Here is a 19442-nt window from a genome sequence, read left to right as displayed (position 1 = left end):
TACTTTTATTTAGGCCTGTTGAAGTGACTTGAAACCTGAGCAGGTCCCTCAAAAGTGCTATTTTGCATTTTTTATGAAAATGTGAACAATCGCACCTAAAAAAACCTATAACATAAATTAGACATTTAGTGAATGTTAGATATTATGTTTATTTTGCGGTTATGACTATGTGTGGAAAAAGTAGAACATTTTGAATTTCAAAAATTGAGAATTTTTCCAAATTTTCACCAAAGATCTGTTTTTCTCATAAATAAATGCGAAACATACCTCAAACATTTTTCAACTAACATGAAGTACAAAGTGTCACCCCAGCTTCGAGGCAGTGACCGCGCTACGAGCAGCTGCGCGCCGAAGATGGTAAGTAGGAGGAGAAAAGAGGCTACCGGGGCGTGGAGTAGCCGCCTCGTGTAACCTCAGATGCGGCTACTCCACGCCCCAGTAGCCGCATAATAAAATTACCATAAACGTTAGATACGTCACCGATGCTCGCTGCCCCGTGACTCCCCCACACAAGGCATAACACAAGCGCAGCCAACGACACGTCGCCACGTCACTAAGCCCCACCCCCGTAGCGGAAGTAGTTTTCGCAGCTTCTCTCCGCGCAGGCGGAAGAGCTTTCTTTCTACCGGCCTGAGAACATGGCGGACGTTCAGGCAGCTGCTCCTGGGGACTGTGAGGCAAAACTGAGCAAAAAGTGAGCACGGGGCGCTATATAGAGGTCTTCATGATGCGTACGCGGTGCGGCTCCTGTAGCGAGTCCTTCTGAGCCCTTATCGCAGGAACATGTGATCTGTTCTCCGCTTCCATGCCTGAGGTGTACAGTGAGCGATTCTGGGAACTGTAGTTTTTTAGAGATGTCAAGCAATAGGCTGTAATGAAGAGATTTCCATGGGAGACTACAACTCCCAAGAACGAAGATATGGCTGATGTAACTAGCAGAGGGGTTCAGTGATTTGAAACGTGAGGTCAGGCAAGGAGTGAATACAGAAAGATGCAGTATATGGTCTTGTAACCCATTCAGGGCAAGCGCTTTCCTATAGATCATGCTTAGTACTATATAATGATTGCAAAGTTCTGCTGTCACCTCAGTGAATCCTCACTATATTCCATGCTAATGCTATGCAACAAAATATCTGGACATAGATTTGTGGTGCTGGTTCATTGTGTTTACAGAGGATGGTTTACAGGAGATGATGGTTGTAGTAGTAACCTGCACAGGCGGCAGTATATGATAAATCCCCCCTGGCTATATGGGAATCAGGAACAATTTTTCAGGAAGTAATCTATAAAGTGCTTGTTTCACTAATTATGTAATTTTGGCTGGTAGACTTCCCTTAGGTGGGTGTAACCTATGGCAAAGACTTGCGAATGTCAATCAACAGCACTGTATTTACAGTATGAAAATATATCCAATAATAACTATCCACCAGATTAGTCCATAGGTTCAGACAGCAGTACAGTTGTAGCATGGTTTATGCAGATCCCAGATGTTTAGGAAACTGGATCTGTATGAGAGAGATAAGCCGCAATGTCATTCTTTCATCTTATCTGCCTTGTACAAGTAGTCTGAAAGTGTTTTAAGTTGAGGAGTGTCTGCTTTTTTTTATATCTTAATAATAATCAAGTACAATAAGAGAGACTTTATAGACTGCCTGTAAATATCTACATCTGATTTTTCCATTGTCGGACATCTACATCAGATGATCCCCAATTCTTCTAGTCCCCTAAATTGGCCATGGGCACTTAGCTGGCATTCAGTCTAGGTCCATAGGAACACTGTTAAGGCTTATTCACACTAACTTCCTTCTATTACTGCATGTTTAGTCAATTGTTGAGCAAACCAATCTTCTTTTTTTATCTTATTCACACACACACTGAAAAGCAGTGCAGAGGGTTTTCGGTTATTGCAACAGGTGTTACCTGCTGTGATGGAAATTCATGGTAAGGTGTCCCAAACAGCCCTTTTTGTAGTTGTTTGCCCTGGCATTAAATGCATCTATTGAAACTTGTTTCCTAGGGCCAGTCCTAGGTTAGTGTATTTCTGATGCACTTTTTTTCCCCCAGTACAGAATAGGTCATGTGATTTCATGTAATCTGGGAACATTTGACACACATAAGTACAAGAGGAGTTTATTTCCACTTCTGCTTTCCAGTTATCTGCATGTCCTGTTATATAACAGCTGGAGTTGAAATAGAAGTGTAGTCAAACATTGTATATCATAAACCTGGAATTGAGTGTTTGAAGACTATAACATATTCCTTGGCTGGCCACTCCTATGCACTTGATGTGCAGGGATGACGATTCTGCTCATGGTCAGAGCTAACTGGTTATGGCACATGAGCCCATAAGTGTTTACACATGCATATTGCCATGTCTATATACGTGGCTACTCCTACAACTTTTTTCAAGAACTACAACTAACAGAATGTCCTGACTGCTTATTAGAGAGCTGCATATGTTTTGTGTTTTCTTTTTTCTATGTTACTGTGTGTTGTAAAATGAAAAATGTTCAATAAAAAAAAGATTGGATTTAAAAAAAAAAAAGAAGAGAGCCGCACATAAATGACTGCTCTGGTGAGATTACAGGTCAGATGGCTGCTCTTCTTGTGATGTGTGTGAATCACCTATAGAGGTGATGCATGACGCGGGTGTTTTGTTCTTGTTCATCGATAACGTCTTCTGCCTTGTTTTCCTGTTAGGTGGTAATGCTGTTTGGGGTTTAGGAGTAATGTGCTGTGATGGCACAGGCTCTCCTCGGGCTGCTTAGGAGCCCAATATGGGCACAGAGAGCACTTAAAGAGAATATCCTTGGAAAATATGTCTCTACTTTCTCTCCTCTCTACAAGGACCAGGCACTTCATGGGAAAAAAAGGTTGGTTCTATTTCTTTGCACCCCACCAACTTTTTTCTTCATGAACCTCCTGTCTTATACCTACTATTAGTGCTTTATAATCCAGTCTTCTGCTGTACAAAAGTTCCACATGGGTAATGGCTTACATGGCAGGTATTGTATTCACACTGCAGTCATCCAGAATTGGGATCCAGTTTACATGTTTCCATAACTTGTGCCTTTCTAGGGATGAAACACAGGTTTCCAGTCAAGGACTGCTGCAGTCCGCAAGGTTTGATAAACAATGGATTCCCTTTCTGCCTGCAGCTCAATAGCTGAAGGGGTATTTAAATTCTGTCAAAAAAAAAAAAAGGAAAACTCCTGTAGACACCTCTCCAATACTCTACTGATCAACCTCTGATAGCAAGCTGTGTGTATGCTATTCTGCTCCGTATGGCCACTCTACAACCGCTGCATGATTCTCATGTGTGCCGATTCCTCCGTCCACTCTGTGGTCTCTTGGAGGAATTAGGGCAGAACATTTATTACTGTGCTTGATGTATCAAGACCTCCTGGGTCTATAGAAAGATGGAAAACTTATTTACTTCATTAAATCATTCTCTGATGTGATTTCTAGTGAGCTCAAACGGCGAATGAAAGCCGACAAAAAGGCAGCGGAAAAAGAAGCAAAGCAAAAAGATCACAATGAGAAAGTTCAGAAACCAGAAGCAGAAGTGGTGGATGAGGAGACACTTGACCCCAATGTAAGTTGTTGAATCTGAAAATCATCAAATAGGTTATATTTCTCCAAGGGTGGATTTTGTACTAGCCTGGGAATTGTTGGTTTCCAAAAGCTGGAGACCATTAACCTAGATGTCAGCTGATCAAACATATTGAGTACACGGTGTGCAAAATTATCAAACAAATGTATATGGGGGCGTATTCACTTGGATTTTAATATGTTTAACCTTATGTTGTCAAAAGAGGTATTTTTTAGTGACCCACTTAACTAGTATCATTAAGAAAACTTGCTTACTTGGCTGTGTAATAGAGGTGTCTCTTAGATAATGATGTAGAAAGTGATGGAAACCTTTCCTTCACTAATCTTTATCCCTTTTATTTATCCTCTGTCAGCAATATTACAAAATTAGAACCCAAGCTATTCAACAGCTGAAGGGGACCAAGGATGATCCTTATCCACACAAGTTTCACGTTCAAATGTCTCTCACTGAATTTATCCAGAAATATGACGGCCTGCAGATCGGTGAACATTTGGAGGAAGTAGTCACTGTAGCTGGTGAGTTTTTGCTGATAACAAAAAGGAAAAATAAATTGACCAAAAAAATCTAATCAAATTAAAATAAAGGGCTGGAGAGAACAGGAGTGTATCTGATTTGACACTTTCAGTGTGGATTTGGGCTTCATAGACACACAATCTGAACACTGGTGGCAGAGGTTGAACTAACATATTTTCCAGAAGAGTAATAATACTCCTCCTCACAGTGTTTTTAGACGTAGAGGAGTGTGACATTTCCAGTAATACAAGTAAATAACTTTTATGCGTATATAGTGTTAAAAGACACTGTCTATTTATACAAGAATTTGTAACACCCTCCTCTTCTTTGCTTAAATAGCTAATTGAGACCATTCTAGTAATTTTATATTGTGCATTAACTAAGGGGCACAACCATTTTTTTCATCTCCTCAGTAATTTTAACCTACAGATTGCACTGGGGCTGGCGCATCTGACCTCCCAGGTGTGACTGGGGCGAGTGCAGACAAATTTTTATTTTTTTTTGTGGGGGCAAGGGGCATAACGCTTTAACTTATTTTACTTGTTAAATATTACAAGCACACTTTTAAATGTGGTTCCTGCTTTTCTTATATGCAGATAACGTATAACAGTTATCTAATCGTAACAGCCCATTGGATGACTGTTATCAGGGAGCTCACTACAGAGACGTGCAGAGAAGATGCACATAGCATCTTCCCTGCATGCCTCTTGCTGTATACAGGGGCTGCTGTGATGGGACTGATGATATCAGCCCCTGTCACAGTACAAGTTCGGGCTGTCAGCGTCGCAGCCCGATCGTACCGATGGATCTGGCCCCTCTAACAGTGCTGTTCTATAAACTCTGCTGCAGTTACAAGACCCTACTTCAAGTTGGGAGGCTGCAGTATGAATAGACAGCCCACTGCTTTTTTTGAAACCACTTGTGGGAGGGAAACTCCCAGAATGCAGGTCTGTGACACGTATACAGACATTACCTGAACCTCTGGCTAGGGGAGAGCTAAGAATGTGGTGGCCCATATTTTATAAGAGGATGATCTAACCAGGTTCCCCAGTCAGGACAGGCAAAGGACATATATGTATCCGTGTATATACCTAAATCAGATCTATACAAACCTATTTATACATATCACTTTTATTCAATTGAATAGGAAGCTATACAATTGCTATACAATAGATGGAACCTTCTGCCTCTGTCCAAAATATCGGTTTGATGCCAAGAGGACGTATTTTAAGAATAAAAAGTTGTCTGCATACATTTAAAAGCATATGTTCTGGTCAATAAAATATGAGGGCAATAATGCCATGGCAGCGCAAAGTCTGACCATTTTGAAAATGGTGAGGGAGCCTGGGTTTGAAATATAATGGACTATGGGCCGCCTCTTGTACCTTTAATAGGATGTAAAGAGTTGATAAAGTATTTATCTGTATTTGAATTGTGAACATTTTCCCATTTTCGATCACCTGTTGTATTTCATGTCTTATTTTAGGTCGCATCCATGCCAAACGTATTTCTGGGGCCAAGCTCATCTTTTATGATCTTCGTGGAGAGGGCATGAAGCTGCAGGTTATGGCAAACTCTAAGTAAGCCCTGAATATTTATTTTTTTATATGGGTGTTTAATACATAACCTCTTGTATTAGATGTTGAAGGAGTTTTCTTACCTGAATGGAATAGATAACTCATGGGCATGGGTGCCACCTCTGGGTTGGGGTTCTATGACTTTCCCCTTCCAGCCAAGCCACATGTGAAGGAGGTGGTACATGTGCAAAGCTCCCTATTTATGGATCCACGTGGTGGTAAAATACAAATTTATTAATAATAATAATAATAATTCTTTATTTATATAGCGCACACAGATTACGCAGCGCTGCACAGGCATGTCAAATTTAAGTTATGTTTGAATGCTAATGAAAAAAAGAAGTTATCCACAGAACGTTTTTTGTTTGAGTGGCATAGCAGCTGAGAAAGTAAGAAGGAATTTATTGTCCTTTTTAGTGGGCTGATGATGGTTTGGGGGCACATTAGGGCACAGATTATGTTCAATTCCCCCTCCCTACCGACCGACCCACCTCCCCAAGCAGCATCTCGGAGAGGAAAAGTCAGTGCACGTGGAAAGACTCTTTAAAGAGGACCTGTCACCAGATTTTGCCCCCCTCACTAACAAAGCTTGCTGATTATGAATTACAAGTCCTCCCCATATCACCTAAAATTTTGTGATATGCAAATTAGCTTTCCTGACTCTCCTGAGAGGAGAGTCGGAGATACCAGTGAGCCACACCCCCTTATTCTGACTGACAGCTCTGTGTCTCTTAAAATCCCTGCTCTGCCGCCTCGTACCTAGGGACCGGCTGCTAATATTCAACTACAGACCTATAAACCTCTATGACCATGGAAATATTGTGTCAATATTTTTACATGGTGCCTTGTGTTACATTCATGATATGTGACCAGAGTGACATCATTGCAGGCCTCTAAGCTATTCCAAGAATAGCAAACTGTACACCATGTATGTGATTACATGAGATCACAGCAGCCTCCATGGAGGATTGAGAAGAGTAGAAGTCCATGGAGGCTGCTGTGACTTCATGTGGTCAGATACATGGGGTACAGCTTGCTATTCTTAAGAGACTAAAGGACCCAAGATTATGTGACTCTGGTCACATGACATGAACTGTGACCAATAAGGCATGGGCAGGAGTACATGGGAGGGGCCTGATAAGCAGGACACGCCCCTCTTATGCCGGATAATATAAGATAAAAGGTGATTAATGTGGATGTAAGTGAAACTATTATTAGCTATAAGAAAGGTGTCAGTCAGTTAATGGAGCTCTCTATGAACCTGTCCCTGTCTGTATATGTGCAAATGTGTTGACAGGTTCCCTTTAATGTTAATACTTGCTTCTCATTACTATGCAGTGTTCTCTATAAGATGAAAGTAAATATCTGGCCATTTTATATTTGCCACCTACTATAGATTTTACAAATCTGAAGAAGAATTCTTTGCCGTAAACAACAAGTTGCGACGTGGAGATATTATTGGAGTAAAGGGAAACCCTGGCAAGACCAAAAAGGGTGAACTGAGTATCATACCCAACGAAATGAGTCTTCTGTCCCCTTGTCTACATATGTTGCCTCATCTGCACTTCGGCCTGAAAGACAAGGTAAGAAAACACAGGGATGTGACCTATGTGAAATATTGATTTCCACTTTGCAGTCTTTGCTCAAAGTTTAAGATGCATTTGATTGGATGCTGCTGATAACAAGAACACTAATTTATGGATTTGGGTTTAGTCCATCTTGTCCAAAAAAATGTCATTGTTCGACCATGTCTGTAGCATAAAGCTTTGGTAATGCGTCTATATTTTAACTACTATATAATCATACATTGCCATATATCACCATTTTACTATAGCACAGAAGACTACACATTCCAGAAAGGAATTTGTTGGGTCAATGAAACCCTATGACAGTGCTGGTGAACCTTTTAGGGACCAAGTGCCCAAAATACAACCAAAACCCACTTATTTATCGCAAGGTGCCGACACAGCAATTTGTGCAGTAACTTATTGCTCCCTCTTCTTACACAACTTTCAATCACTGAGGCCACCAAAACAGTTGAAAGTAGGAGGGCAAATTCAGGCTATCGTTATAGATTCTCTCCAGGGTCCCTTTGTACAGAAAGATAATCCAGCCATGTCCACGCCTTCAAATCCTGTCTGGTAAACTCTTTGGGGACAATGACCTGGGTACCCACAGAGGGGGCCGTAAGTACCATCTCTGGCACCTATGCCATAGGCTTTCCACTACTGCCCTAGAGAATTGTTTCACATATGCGCTGGGAATTTTAGTTGTTTAAAATGCACGTTAGGAAATGAGCCTATGTTTGCAAAATAACTTTAGGGCTGCTATTGTCTGCTTATGCATAGAAGTCTGGGATGCATTGTGCCATGAATGGAAGTGAAAACCTGGTTCAAAACCCCTGAAGACAGTATTTAGTCATAATTTCTATTGCATAGCTTTCCAAAAAAAATTTAATTATGAAAGAACTGACTAGGGCATTGTGTAAAAACAGAAAAGGGCAATTTAAGGGTTGATTTGACCTAAGCATAGAAGAACAATTTCCCAATATTTGTATACTCTTAAGAATTATCTTAATGCTTCTAGGTGTAGAACATGTTTTGCTTAGTTACTGAGCCATCAATGTAATGTACCATAAACCTCATTTGCATTCTTGCTCCATTTAACAGGAGACCCGTTTCCGCCAGCGTTATCTTGATCTCATTCTCAATGACTATGTACGACAGAAGTTTATTGTCAGATCAAAAATTATCACATACCTTCGCAGATTTTTGGATGATTTGGGATTCCTTGAGGTAAGTAAAGCTTTCTTATCTAGATTATGATTGCCAGGTGAAGTGAAATTTAGCCAAGTTATATGTTAACAGATTGAGACTCCAATGATGAATATTATTCCTGGAGGAGCTGTAGCCAAACCGTTCGTCACTCATCACAATGAACTAGACATGGACCTGTATATGAGAATTGCACCAGAGCTGTATCACAAGGTATCTTGTTGGTTTCCCTATTTGGATTGAGGTAAACCCCCTATATCTATAACTAACTAGTGTGTTTGTGCAGATGCTGGTGGTCGGGGGGATTGACCGTGTTTATGAGGTCGGCAGACAGTTCAGAAATGAAGGAATCGACTTGACTCACAATCCAGAGTTTACAACCTGTGAATTTTACATGGCTTATGCTGACTATAATGACCTCATGGAAATCACAGAGAAGCTTCTATCGGGTATGTAATACACATTGTACTATTGGAAAATATGTGTTTGGAAATGGCGAAGTTAAATAAAAAGTCTATATATATTTTAAGTATATGGCACCTTTCTCAGTATCCTTGACTGGAAATATTCTTGGTCATGCTGGACAACCCGTCTATCCACTCATGATTGTAGGGTTTAACAAATAACTCCTTTTTATTTAAAAAAAAAAAAGTGTATTATTTTAATTATATTTTGCAGGTATGGTGAAACACATCACTGGTGGCTATAAACTGACATACCACCCTGAGGGTCCAGAAGGACCGGCACAAGAATTAGACTTCTCTCCACCATTCAGAAGAATCAGCATGGTACATGAACTAGAAAAGGTCCTGGGAAAGAAGCTCCCAGCAACAGACCAATTTGACACCGAAGGTAAAAATAATAGGGAAAATGTATGAATATCTCCATTTTAACCCAAACCCCAAGAACTGAAAATTGCGTAAAGGAAGTACTTATTCAAAGTACTGCACATTGATAGTTTATCTGTGCGCCACCCAGCACTCTACACTACAAAGTTCTGTTTGTATGGTATTGGTTGCACTGCTAGCACATGGAGTGCGGCCAGACAGCTGATGCACTACTGACCTAGGTGTGTTATTTCTGACTGTATCGGCGGCGCCCGTTGTTGCCCTCCCCAACTATAAATGATCCGTCCTATGGATGTTTTCAAATTATTTTGGGACTGAAAACCCCATTTAAAAACAGATTTGTATCGAATAGTTTATAGAAGGCTGTAAATTCTGGTATTTATTCATATTTTAAATATTTCTTAATCAGAAACCCGTAAGTTCCTAGATGATCTCTGTGTGGAGAAAGCTGTTGAGTGTCCTCCTCCTAGGACCACAGCAAGGCTACTAGATAAGGTATTCAATTCATTGTATTAGCAAGACAATGTGACACTTGTTATTTTGTAGTGACGGTCTGTATAATGGTGCTATTTATTTATTTCCTAGCTCGTTGGTGATTTCCTGGAAGTAACTTGCATTAACCCAACTTTTATTTGTGACCATCCGCAAATTATGAGCCCCCTTGCTAAATGGTAAGTCTTGACCTGTCATGCTTTGTGATATTTGTATTATTTAGTTATTTGTAGATTTATAACCTTTTTGTTTTCACAAGGCATCGATCGGAGAAGGGACTTACAGAAAGATTTGAGCTGTTTGTCATGAAGAAAGAAATTTGCAATGCATATACTGAATTGAATGACCCCATCAGGCAGAGAGAGCTTTTTGAGGATCAAGCCAAGGTAAGTTTCTTCATGTCCTGTTATGGCTTTATTCTCATTTCTCATGAAAATGACTGGAAATAGCCATGGAAACTGATCAGATGGCATCCCAGGATTATGACAACCATTTTTTTTTTAAAGTAATGTTGGTTCTGTTACCTACTGGCAGGCCACTGCTTATGACTGATGGTCTGAACATTTAGCAATAATCTTAGCAATAATCAATAGAACACCCTAAATCTGCTTCATGAGTGGTTTGTTTCCTTAGGCCAAAGCTGCCGGAGATGATGAAGCCATGTTCATTGATGAAAACTTCTGTACTGCATTGGAATATGGCCTGCCACCTACTGCTGGCTGGGGGATGGGCATTGATAGGCTGACAATGTTCCTAACGGATTCCAATAATATAAAGGTATGGCCAGGGCATTATCATATGTAAGGTAATACTAACATAAGTCTACAGTGGTGTAATTTCTGGTATAACACAATTCTTTCAATTTCTTTAGGAGGTGCTTTTGTTCCCAGCTATGAAGCCAGAAGACAACAAGAAGGAAACTGCACCAAGTCAGGGCAATGGGACATCTGTGTAACTTTTGGGATTTGTCTGATTTTAAGATGTTTGATACGTACATGTTAGAGGCTCTTGTCTACACCATGTCACAGCTCTAAGCTGCTTTATACTGAAAAAATAAATTATATATACTGTGAACTTCATTTGTAGAGTATTTATGGTACAGTTTAACCCCTTAAGGACGGAGGGTTTTTCGGCTCATTTCTCGCTTTCCAACTTCAAAAATCCATAACTTTTTCATTTTTCCATGTACAGACCTGTGTGAGGGCTTATTTTGTGCGTAACAAATTTTACTTTCCCGTGATGTTATTTATTTTAACATGCCGTGTACTGTGAAGCTGAAAAAAAATTCCAAATGTGGAAAAATTGAAAAAAAAAACGCACATGCGTCACGTTCTTGTGGGCTCAGTTTTTACGACTTTCACTCTTCGCTCCAAATAACACGCCTGCTTTATTCTTTGGTTCGGTGCGATCACGGCAATACCAAATTTATATAGGTTTTATTGTGTTTTAATACATTTTCAAAAATTAAACGAATGTGTACAAAAAAGAAAAAAATTTTTTTTGCCATCTTCTGACGCTAATAACTTTTTCATACTTTGGCGCACGGAGATGTGTGAGGGGTCATTTTTTGCGAAATGAGGCGACGTTTTCATTGCTACCATTTTGAGGTCTGTGCGACATTTTGATCATTTTTTATTTCATTTTTTATGTTATGTAAAAAGGTGTAAAAGTCGCATTTCGGACATTTGGGCGCCATTTCCCGTCTCGGAGGTCACCGCCGCCTGTAACCGTTTTTATATTTTGATAGATCGGGCATTTTGGGACGCGGCGATACCTAATATGTCTGTGATTTTTACTGTTTATTATGTTTTATATCCGTTCTAGGGAAAGGGGGGTGATTTGAACTTTTAATATTTTATGAATTTTTTTTATTTTTTAAACTTTTTTTTTTTCTTTTTTTTTTCACTATCTTTTAGACCATCTAGGGTACATTAACCCTAGATGGTCAGATCGCTGCTACCATATACTGCAATACTTCTGTATTGCAATATATGGCATTTTTGCAGCACATTCATTACAATGAGCCACTGGCTCATTGTAACGAATCTGCAGCTGCCAGATAGCCTCGTGTCAAAAGAAGACACGAGGCTACCATGGCAACCGATCGCCGCCCCCCGATGACGTTCGGGGGCGTGGCGATCGAAAAAAAGATGGCGGCGCCCGCGCGCCGCCGTCTTTTAAATGCCGCCGGCGACTTTGCCGGCGGCAACGGGGGGGTTAATAGCCGCGATCGGTGCTAGCACCGACCGCGGTTATTAGCGGTGGGGGTTTTATGCATTATGCAAAAACCCCCACCTCTGTATGAAGAGGACTCAGCCCGTGAGCCCTCTTCATACATCCGTTAAGGGGTTAAAGAACATTGGTACAGTTAAATATGCAGAATTGAGGCATATTCATGTACAATGGTGCTAAGCAATGTAGAACATTTGACTTTTCCATCGATTACAACAAGAAATGCGATGCTTTAAACTAGTAAACATAAATAAGCAAATCTATATGCATGTGGTATGTGCCCCAGGAGATGCATTATCAGACTTCAAGGAATGGTCACATTTAGTTATATCTGGATGCTAGGCATGCAGAGTCTGGCGATTTGAAATGAAATGGCTCTCCTAACCGGCCCCTATACACACATCAAGGCAAGGATGCATGCATTCCTATTGGAGAGATACAAGATTGCTACAAGAATCCCACAGAAGGCTAATCTTCCCTGACTTCTGAATGGGAGGTTGGACGGTCAGCTGGTCTAATCGAACAAACTGAATATCAATCTAATGCGCACAACTAGTTTTAGTTGCAACCTTTGCCCTTTAAAGAGTAACTGTCATTAAAGAAAACTTTTGATATGTTGTAGGGGATGCAATTTTAAGCCGTTCTGCAATTGGATTAGTTAATGGAATCTTGCTCATGTGTCTGCTATTCAGCAGCCTTCCCCCTGTTATCAGCCTCTGTCAGTGACTCCTCAAATGGCCATTGCTAGACCCTCCCCGTCCACTCTGGGCTGAATATACAGTGAGAATGTACATGTGAGACCTCCCCCCCCCCCTCCCCCCCCCACACACACATGCTCAGTTGATGCAATCATGTGCTGCCAGAAGCTGTAACTAATGTAATAACACACCTACACTCTAATCCAGTGGTGGCGAACCTATGGCACTGGTGCCAGAGGTGGCACTCAGAACCCTTTCTGTGGGCACTCAGGCCATCACCCCAGGACCGAGTTCACCAAACAGGACCCAATACATCAAATCTTCCAGCTGTCCCAGGCAACTTGGAGAGAAGCTATAATGAAAGTCTGAATTTGCCCTCCTTCTTTCAACTGTATTGGGGGCCTCGGACGGCCAATACAATTGAAAGAAGTGGAAGAACAGGTAGCAGTAAGTTACTGCTTAAAATGCCACGTTGGCACTTAACGGTAAATAAGTGGATTTTGGTTGTAGTTTGGGCACTCTGTCTCTAAAAGGTTCACCATCACTGCTCTAATCTCTCCCTGTACACCCTCAGCTTTCCCTTGGCAGACAGGAGATGGAGAGCAGTGATATCTGCACTGTGCCTATTCAATCTCCTCCATGTGCTGAGCTGCAGTTTTGGATATAGATATGAAATGGATGGGTAGATACATAGATAAATCGATGAATAGATGATTGAGAAGAAAGAAGTGTGATAGATGGAAGGCAGGGTTGGGACGTTTCGTTATTGGGCTCTTCTCTATTTACACCAGAAAAAACTAAATGTTGGAGGCATAAAATAACACTTTATTAGATCAATTAAAACAAATCCATTTAAAAAGAAACATACACAGATAGGCCTGTACATAGAAGGTATGATCCTCAGAACAAGTCAAGGTATTTGCTTACAAACATGTATTGCACATTACCTGGAGGAATAACAGAGGACAAGGCATACATACACTGTTCATACACAGATACTGTATGTGGACACCCGAAGTGTGTTTCACCTTGCTTCGTCGGGGGTATGTCTGTATGTAGACCTGTGTATGTGTCTCTTGTCCTCTGTTATTCCTCTGGGTAATGAGCAATACTTGTTTGTAAGCAAATAACTTGTTCTGAGGACTATACCTTCCATAGCTCTATACAGGCTTATCGTGATATATTAATTATGTATATTTGGTTATTTAACCATTGAAGAACTTTTTCTGTGTATATTGCCTTTTTTAAATGTATATTTTAATTGATGTAATAAAGTGTTATTTTATGCTTTCTACATTTTGATTATTGTTTCCTTTTCTTGTGGTGGTATTTGATTTTGGGAACAATCTATTTAATCTAGTGAGGGTACATTATGTCCGTGTTCTTGTATCAGTGTTCATTCTTCTCTATTTCAAAAGTTATAATACTGAAACTTGCTTTGTCAGGGCCGAATCTAGCATATTTGCTGCCTGAGGCAAAGAATAAAAATGGTGCCCCCCCCCCTCCCCTTTCCGTAGCCTACTGCTCCTGTTCCATTGCCCGCCCCCTGTTCAGTAAATGCTGAAAACTTTACTAACAATTAACATCCCCACAGGCAGCTCACTGACACTGTGTGACAGATTACAGGATCTGAGAGTCATTAGTGTCATCTAGTACCTTAGATGACAATCTCTTCCATCAGTAGGACTTTATTCCGGGTTCTCCAATCCATGACGTATCACAGGTGAATTCACGGCCAGATCTTCAGCTCCGTGCAGCATCCCCACCCGACGTCCCTAAAAATACCACAGTCACCAGTCACTTACGGTATAAAAAAAGAGTTCCACAAAAGGGAGTATAATCAAATCTAGATAGTTTTATTGTAAACAAAACAGTTTTAAAACCATGACAACAAATACATACAAGATAATAGAAACCTGTGCCCAGGGGAGATATACCCCGACACTAGACAGCGTGGGTTAACATTGTGTGTAATATTTAGCACAGTGGCAGTAAGAACAACATAGGAATATTGTGTAAGCACACCTGGGAGATGGACAACGAGTACCTATTGTGGAAACTAATCCCCATCAGACATATCTCAAGAAAATGCAAGTGCACATAAAAAGAGGGATTCTTATAAGGTTAAAAGAGTCAAATTGTCCTCACCCATAGTGCAGCTGAACTCCACGCTGACCCCGACGCACGTTTCAGCTGTCAAGCCTTCATCTGAGGGCATGATAGCTGAAACGTGCGTCGGGGTCAGCGTGGAGTTCAGCTGCACTATGGGTGAGGACAATTTGACTCTTTTAACCTTATAAGAATCCCTCTTTTTATGTGCACTTGCATTGTTTTCTTGAGATATGTCTGATGGGGATTAGTTTCCACAATAGGTACTCGTTGTCCATCTCCCAGGTGTGCTTACACAATATTCCTATGTTGTTCTTACTGCCACTGTGCTAAATATTACACACAATGTTAACCCACGCTGTCTAGTGTCGGGGTATATCTCCCCTGGGCACAGGTTTCTATTATCTTGTATGTATTTGTTGTCATGGTTTTAAAACTGTTTTGTTTACAATAAAACTATCTAGATTTGATTATACTCCCTTTTGTGGAACTCTTTTTTGGTTTAAATAGTATTCACAAGTTCCACTGGTACTACTAATATCAAATTGTGTATATTGCTAGCAAAAATTCTTTTTTTGGTTTGGTTTGACTTACGGTATAAAGTCTACTGGATAACAACACTGTGCTCCTAAATATTCTATACCCCTCACAACACAACTGACCAATCTCTTCCCCCACATATAAAAATATATAATACTGGAATTATAGCATGCACAGCACACCAATCAATATATAACACCCCTAATTTATTAATACAGACCGCCCAGCATTTGGTTTACATGATGAAAAGTAATCTATTTTATCCTATAACTAATATATCCCATCCTGTTATTATGTTGTATTTTATTTTATATGCAGTGCTACTCTAACCAATGTAAATATATAGCATCCCCTAATGAATATATACTTTTATTTATTTTTATAAAGCCCTACTCTCATATATGTAAAGGACTCGTTATTCACCCCCCAATTAAATAATATACAGATCCCCTCCATCTTAAATTAAATTCTGTCCCCACATATACAGCCCCCATCTTAAATAAAATCTGTCCTCACATATACAGCCCCACAGCTAAGTAATATACTGTATCCCATATGCAGCCCTCCCAGCTTAGTAATATACTGTACCCCATATACAGCCCTCCAGCTTAGTAATATACTGTATCCCATATACAGCCTCCAGCTTAGTAATATACTGTACCCCATATACAGCCCCCAGCTTAGTAATATACTGTACCCCATATACAGCCCCCCAGCTTAGTAATATACTGTACCCCATATACAGCCCTCCAGCTTAGTAATATACTGTATCCCATATACATCCCCCCAGCTTAGTAATATACTGTACCCCATATACAGCCCTCCAGCTTAGTAATATACTGTACCCCATATACAGCCCCCCAGCTTAGTAATATACTGTATCCCATATACATCCCCCAGCTTAGTAATATACTGTACCCCATATACAGCCCTCCCAGCTTAGTAATATACTGTATCCCATATACAGCCTCCTCCCAGCTTAGTAATATACTGTACCCCATATACAACCCCCCATCTTAGTAATATACTGTACCCCATATACAGTTCCCCTGCTTAGTAATATACTGTACCCCATATACAGCCCTCCCAGCTTACTAATATATTGTATCCCATATACAGCTCCACCGCTTAGTAATGTACTGTATCCCATATACAGCCCCCCAGCTTAGTAATATACTGTATCCCATATACAGCCCCACCTAGTTTAATTGAAATCCAGCCCTGTATGCAGAACTCACTAGTTTACAGTCTCCCATATAGTCCACCAGCCCTGTTGAATTACTATCTGGCCCCAATATATAGCCCACCCCCTCAGTTTAATATAATTTTAATTTAAAATGTTAATTTTAAGCTAGTTTATCTGCCTCATGGCAGATGTGGCCCTGTGGCAGATGAAAAACCCTCATTTTCACTTATGTATATTATTCAACCTCTGAGTGTATGTTTACATGTGGCATCAACATATGTGTTTGCAAACACTTCAGAACAGCTGAGAAGAGATTTGCCTGATTACATAACTGTTAACTTTAACACAATGTTAACACATGTTAACATAGGCATTTGTTATCACATTGTTAACAGCTATGTAATCAGACAAATTGCATTTGTTAATGCAATGTTAACACATGCATTAACAGCACTTTAATTAGGCAAATGATCTCCTCAGCTGAAAAATGCCACGTGGGAAAGTGCCCTCAGGCAAAATACTTTGTGGAATAATTCCCAGGGACACCTGGAGCAGAATTATGGTTCTTTGTGCGTGTTTTTTTTTTTTTTCATCTACATGCTGGGCGCTATTTATATGGTTAAACACTTCCATCCTGCTGAGTAAAACAGTAAAACATCTGACGAAGCATCTGCGAAACGCGCAACGGGGTGTATCTACTCGGCCTTCCCTCTGACTGCCCTCCGCCTGCCTTTTTTATGCCTGCGGGTAAGTGCGACATGCAAAGCTAAAAACTGTGTATACCGGAAGGTACCTCCGGTTTATTGAATCGGCTGAATCTGCATTGTTGTCTACCCTCCGCTACCTATTTGGCCCTATTGCCGGGCATAGTCACAACTACTATTTATATTTGGCACGCTTTCATTTTTGGGGCATGGGAAGGAGGGAGGGCCGTTTTGGTACTCTGTGTGGTCCCATTTTCATCTGGGACACCTTGTTCCCCTGGTATTTTGTAAACTTTTCAAACTCCATTTTTGGGAGCTGTATAAGTGTATGATTTGGAATACTAATAAAGTATATGCATAACTTTTAAAAAAACTTTTCTAGTTCTTTGTTTTTGTCATTGTTGATTCTATATTATTGAGAGCTGTACTGATTTTATACTGTAGCTGACATTTTATATGAGGGCATAGTCGGTTTTGGTTTTTGGAATGATCCTACAATTCTGGGCCATAAAAGAAACTTGACCTGGAAGACGTTAATTTTGACATGTTGGAAATGGTTTATTGGGCCAATTTTTGCCGACAGATTCCTTTTACAGGCAATCTACCATCAAAATCAAGCATGGATAAGCCTGGGTCACTTACTCATAGCTCCAGACACTGACCGTGGTAATGTTCTTATATCTGTTATCCGTGGCCTCCTTTGTTCTAAAATCAACTATTAAAATTATGTTAATGAGCCAGAAGGGCTCTGGGGGCATTGCCCTGTGCTTCAGCTTCACAGGCTGCCCTCTTCCCCTTCCCGATCTAATCTTACAGCAGCAGAGAAAGTTTCAGCACCCAGTGGGAGTGGAGATGTGCTAATGCACAGTGTAAAAGCCTGTGAAGCCAACACACGGACGGGTTCAGGTAACACCCCCAGTGCAATTCTGGTTCGCTAGCGTAATTTTAAAAGTTGATTTTAGAAGGAAGGGGGGTCATGGATAAATGCATATAACACGATTATCACAGTCACGGTGCCTGAATCTATGAGTGTCAATGGTTCCATCATGCTCGATGGAAATTTCCGCTTAGGATCTGGTTCTTTACTTTTTGATGTTCTTAGGACCAGAATTGTCCATCAAGGGTTGCCATTTTGTTGTCGCCTTCAGCAATTGTGTTACTCATATGTTCGATACTCCTGGACAACGTGTGTGTTAAAAATATCCTGATTGCTAAGGGCATCACTGAGTGTTTCTCTTTAGAAAGATTGATAAATTTGCACACTTATATGCAGAACATGGAGAAATGCACTTCATTCTCCATTATTGGGAAACACTGTCCTTCCGGCTTATACTCATGTGTGGTTTGGGAGCTGTATAGAAAGAGAATGAACAATTTCCAAGCAGATTGATGTCGCATTCAAATGTGGCGTTTTATGTTTTTTTAAAGCAATGTTCATGTGAACGCAGCCTCACAAACAGGGAAGTCTCCTTGGCATGACCACTGAGGAGACCATTTTATGGGGGTAAAAACAGTCTAAAACGGGTGTCACATGTCTGACTTGTTTCTACTTCTAATGTCTAGGCAGCAGATGTGAAAAGCATGTGGGGTCTTCATGTTTCCAGTCACACCATACTATCAGACACATAAAAGAAAAGTTGTCAGGGAAAACTAAACTTTGGCAGAAGGAGAATTTCTGTTCTAGTCCTGCTTATTGTCAGCACATCAGAGACTATTATTAATAGAAATGTCTCAAGGGAAAAGCCCTATTGTCCATAGCAACTAATCAGAGTTCCTTTCACATTTCCAAGAAGGCAATCCCATTACAAAGATAAGCCCCGTTTTCACCAGGAGAAGGGAGTCCTAGTAAGCAATGCATGCACAACGCTCGCTTTAGGATAATCTAATACATCTCTCCAGTTCTTATACATAATGTTACTGGTTTCACGTGTATTTCCACGACATAAAAAAGCAGATCTGTAAACGTAAAATAAATTTTGGTAGAGAGTCTAGACTCTAGATTCCTAAGGTGCAAATGTTATTTTAGTTGTAGCGCTGTATCTGCTCTTTGCAGTCCACCTTGCCGCGTTATGCGGGGGCTGCTGGATACTGTAGTCCAGCCACAGACGTCCTCGCTGCTTAAAACGAAACCAGATAAAAGAAAAGACTACAGTTCC

The 19442-nt window shown here is 40.5% G+C and overlaps 1 protein-coding gene across 2 annotated transcripts; it reads left to right on the top strand.

Moving 5' to 3' along the window:
- Window positions 1–534: 534 nt before the first annotated feature.
- Window positions 535–10891, top strand: KARS1 (lysyl-tRNA synthetase 1). 2 transcript variants are annotated; one of them, XM_072117299.1, is made up of 15 exons: window positions 559–694; window positions 2701–2873; window positions 3469–3595; window positions 3966–4128; window positions 5613–5706; window positions 7100–7286; window positions 8373–8498; window positions 8571–8690; window positions 8764–8926; window positions 9156–9329; window positions 9735–9820; window positions 9911–9996; window positions 10077–10203; window positions 10451–10594; window positions 10689–10891. In XM_072117299.1, the coding sequence occupies exons 2-15, from the start codon at window positions 2740–2742 to the stop codon at window positions 10770–10772; spliced, it is 1815 nt and encodes a 604-aa protein (XP_071973400.1). In that variant the 5' UTR covers window positions 559–694; window positions 2701–2739; the 3' UTR covers window positions 10773–10891. The 2 variants fall into 2 exon arrangements, with proteins under 2 accessions (XP_071973401.1, XP_071973400.1); XM_072117300.1 differs by lacking the exon at window positions 2701–2873 and having other exon boundaries at window positions 535–694.
- Window positions 10892–19442: the final 8551 nt, after the last annotated feature.

This window comes from Engystomops pustulosus, chromosome 7 (genome assembly GCF_040894005.1).
Source record: "Engystomops pustulosus chromosome 7, aEngPut4.maternal, whole genome shotgun sequence".
Taxonomy (NCBI): Eukaryota; Metazoa; Chordata; class Amphibia; order Anura; family Leptodactylidae; genus Engystomops; species Engystomops pustulosus.
This window is presented reverse-complemented; position numbering and strand designations above follow the sequence as displayed.